Source organism: Sphaeroforma arctica (assembly GCF_001186125.1).
Source record: "Sphaeroforma arctica JP610 unplaced genomic scaffold supercont1.1180, whole genome shotgun sequence".
Classification (NCBI taxonomy): Eukaryota; class Ichthyosporea; order Ichthyophonida; genus Sphaeroforma; species Sphaeroforma arctica.
The window spans coordinates 16,046-20,299 of record NW_014039378.1 but is presented as its reverse complement, the minus strand read 5'-3'; the positions used below and the strand labels follow the sequence as shown (position 1 = coordinate 20,299).

Below are 4,254 nucleotides of genomic sequence, written 5' to 3'. Positions count from 1 at the left end.
AAATATATATTTAAAAATATTGTGAATCTACATACCTACATATGCTTGTAAGTGTATATGTATATATTTATGCATGTCTTCATCATTACATATTCCCGTACAAGTTTGTGACAGGAATGTTTAGAAACATAAAGAGAAATCGAATGATAGAATAAACCAAGATAGCATTTGCGGAAGCGGCGCAAGAGAGAGAGAGAGAGAGAGGAGGGAGAGCACCATCAATTTAAAGCAATCGACCTGTTGAATGTTAGCGGGAGCTGATATCAGATTCAGGAGGCTGAAATATAAGCCCACTGAATGCCTCTAAAAATCTAAAAATCCAAAGAAAAAAGAAAGCATAAATAGCCATTGCCTTCTGAATGCGGCAAAGCCTTTTGTTTTTCTCTAAAAAAATCAATCACAGCGTCACAGGCTCACGCCTCAGCGAGTCAGAACTCAGAACTCAGAAGCCCTGGGGGTTGGGGCCAGGAGCCCAGGAGGTTTATAAGTACTTTACAGTTTTGAGTTTACATCTTGTACGATAAATTCCTTGGCATTACATGATTCCGGATCCCCTCTGAGAATAGATCGGAAATAATTTGATAGCGTGCTGAAAATGAAAATATTTTTAAAAAACATATTCACCTGCTGGTATCAAATGCTGTCCACATTGATATGTATTAGAATTTGCAACAACATAGTATAAGAAATGCGTATCATAAAGGAATCTTACTTATCTTTGACTTAAGCTTGCTCAATAGCAAAACATTAGTGATAAAACTCATATAAGAAGATGTGTTTCAAAAACCTACGGCTCCTGGTGATTCTGCCTTTGTACATGTCAGTTTGCGCCCAATTTCACATCTGTGTTATAAACGATGGCCCTGGGTCAAAATACGAGCAGTTCGATGTGGTGTCTCGGTCCGCCTTCGATTTCTATAATAATTCAATGTACAGTCCCATGCAGGATGTACAACTCCACTTCACCGATAGCGGCTTCTTACTCAGCGGAAATAATGCGGCAAATGCCTGGAATAAAACAGCCTATCCGAGTGCTGCCGTTTATAATAGTGAACGGCAGGAGAACTATCTCTTGAGTTGCATGGAAAAAGCTGAGAAAGACAGAACATGCCACTTATGGTTCAGTCAGTACTCGTCCAGCAGAACCTTGCGGATACGAGACATGATGTTCAATACAACAACAAGGCAACGAACCGCAGAACGGCTTAACATCACAGTGAGACCGATCATTACAACTCCTCTTTTTGCCCCCGGGGCCTCTGATTTTAGCTTATACTCTGAGACCGACTATCCTAATCTCTACGGAGCGTACAGTCCTAGTACGCAAGCAGTTGGTGACCTCATGGACGCATTGTAAGTGCAACAAAACTCACCGTATATAAATGATTAACTGGCTTGCATACTTGAATGTTGAATGCGCTTCCACGTATTCATATTGGCGCATTGTATCTCACAATACTATTGTTTACTACCATTTCAGATATGCCAAAGGTGCACGCACTTACGCGCTTTTCTACGAAGATGATGAGCCCTTAGATCAGCTCTACTATCGCAACCTAGTACATTGGTTGGACTCAATAAAGAATCGGGAAGATCAGCCCGATTGGAAACAGCTCCTTTTTCGAAAGGTCAGTTTTACCCATAGAGCTACCGAGTACCAGGATGCTATCAACGAGATTTACAGAAAGCAGCGGGAATACAATCCAACCGACGAAACTCCCGATGTGGTCTTATTCGCAGGTAATAAGGTGGAAGGAAACCCGGCACGTGTACTTCAGCTCTTCCAACAGTTCAGTCTCGGACCAGATAATCTGTTCTTCACCAATGCTATAACCATCGAGCAGAAAGTAGAAATGCGGGCGTTAAATGAATACAATGGACTGATACTCAGTGACATTTTCCTGGAAAGCGAGGTGATAAAAAACGAAAACATAACTACCGACTTCTTCGATTTGGGAACTGAAGTTGTTGCACGATATGCAGCACAAAATACACTCAGCGAGCCTATAAGTCTCGTCAGCGCTGTGACACTGATTGCGATCCAAACTGCACTGATGGCAATGGTCCGATCTGGTTGCAACAAATTTGATACTTTTCCTGAGGGTGTTGTATCGTATTGCATTCGACAAGGGATTTACTCTCCATGTTCCACGATGCCAAATCCCAACACAGAGTCGTGCCTGACTTTAGGTGCAGAAAAATTGGACGTCAATACTTGGTACGGCCGCGTAAGCTTCAGCAAACAGCAAGTGGACAAATCTTTTATTTATTCACGAATGTACAGTCAGGGTGGCCAGGAAGTAATATCCCTGGATACCGTCAACATGACCAAGCCAGATGATTGGCCGTACCGACACTTTACCGAGAACAGCGATGTGCTACGTATTGTAACGGGTGTGCTTACGGGAGTGGCACTTGTCGGGTGCTTATTCGGGGTGGGTGCAGTTGAGAGATGCGGGAAATATCTAGTTATCCGCTCCAGTGCAAAGCTGTTTCTACAGCTCATACTACTAGGCGCTTTGGTACTCTACTCGTCTATCTTCTGGCTAATTGTGGATGTGACCGACTTCACTTGCAACGGGTTCGTATGGTTCAGTTTCACAGGATGGGTGCTTGCCTTCGGTGGTCTGTTGGTAAAGACGCACAGAGTAGATCAGATTTTCAAGGTCCAGCGCAAGACACGATTACACGATCGACGCCTGCTATTAGTCTGCTATCTACCCCTGGTGGGTGCATTCATCTTGTACCTATCACTATGGACTGTACTGGACCCAGTGAGGACAACCGAGTACACGGTCAAACAGAGTGCCTGGACCGAGTGCAATCTCAACACGTCTGGCATGTATGTGGGCGTGGGTATGCAAGTATTGATGCTGATCTGGGCGGTGGTTCTCGCATTCCGAGTTCGCAACACGCCTTCGGCCTTTAATGAGGCCTTTTTGATCTCTGCAAGTGTGTACAACTGGGTGGTCATACACTCGGTTATACTGGTGCTCATCTACCTTATGAACCCTGCACCAAACACTCAGTTGCTGTTTCTATTCCTTTACGGCTACCTCCCGCTAACGGTGATGTTGTGCATGATGTTTGTTCCGAAAGCCTATGCTATATACTCCGGCAAGGGCGATCAAGTCAAGGCCACAACCATGTCACAGAAATCAACCAATCAGCCGGGAAAGTTCAGCACATTCAACACAGATCAGGAACAGATTAGGAGGCAAAGCTGTATAATAAACCGTTCCGTCATTGAGAAACCAGTGGATGACAACATTAGCAGCGAAGGACAAATGAAGACCATGCGAGCCGAAGTGGGGCGACTGATAGTCGAGAATACGCGTTTGACAGATGCGCTGGCCAGGGTATGTTATATATTACCCAGAGTGTGTATGTTAAATGTTACCCAGAGTGTTTATACCAAAAATAGCTATGTTTTGTTTCGTTGAGCTGTTGCTCCGGAGACGATAGACATATACGAAACTTTTTTTATTGGAATTGTCAATGGGTTTGTTCAGAAAGCAATCGCTAGTGAGGCAAAAGTGGCCGGCGTCTTGAGATTTTAACGTTTTGGACGATGGCATACCTAAATTCGTACACCTGTCAGCTGCAGTGAGCACTATCAATGTGCTATCTGAGACTTTCAATGTGAAATATGGACTTGCAAGCATTCGCGTGACGAATCGTTGTATTGTACCCATACTACTCTGCCGTGCAAAACTGCGGTGATTGCCCACTTGCTCGTTGACTGACTCTAGAGATGTTCGGTATTTTTTCTTCCAACGTAGCAATAAGCAACACCACCGGTTATTTCTAAACCTCCGATATATGATATATCATTTGCGCAGATACAAAACCCACACGTGGCCCAGAGCAGTGCGCTCGCGCGTGTGCAGAACTCAGCGACCGAGAGGACACGTGACCACAGCGAATCAGTCAGCAGCATATCCAGCGACAGGCGGACCATCAGACTAACTGCCTCAAACACTAACGTACATAACATGGAAACTAGATGAAACCACAGTGTGGTGACCAGTGTATATATATAAAGAAGAGAGTGTTTAGTGAAAAGTAAGTTCTATAGGATATGTTGCGATACGACTGTTGACAACAATTGGAATACTGTATTGATATTCGTATATATGCATACATATACATATACAGATACAGGTACAGATTCATATATATATATATATACATACACACACACATGTATATATATATATACATACACACACACACACACACACACACACACAC

General features: G+C 43.7%; 1 protein-coding gene across 1 annotated transcript; it reads left to right on the top strand.

Annotated features, from left to right (window-relative positions):
• Positions 1 to 940: 940 nt before the first annotated feature.
• Positions 941 to 4,010, top strand: SARC_10237 (hypothetical protein; the record flags this gene model as incomplete). The annotated part of the gene is made up of 3 exons (XM_014295730.1): positions 941 to 1,353; positions 1,481 to 3,359; positions 3,843 to 4,010. 3 exons carry the CDS (start codon positions 941 to 943, stop codon positions 4,008 to 4,010), a joined length of 2,460 nt encoding a protein of 819 aa, XP_014151205.1.
• Positions 4,011 to 4,254: the final 244 nt, after the last annotated feature.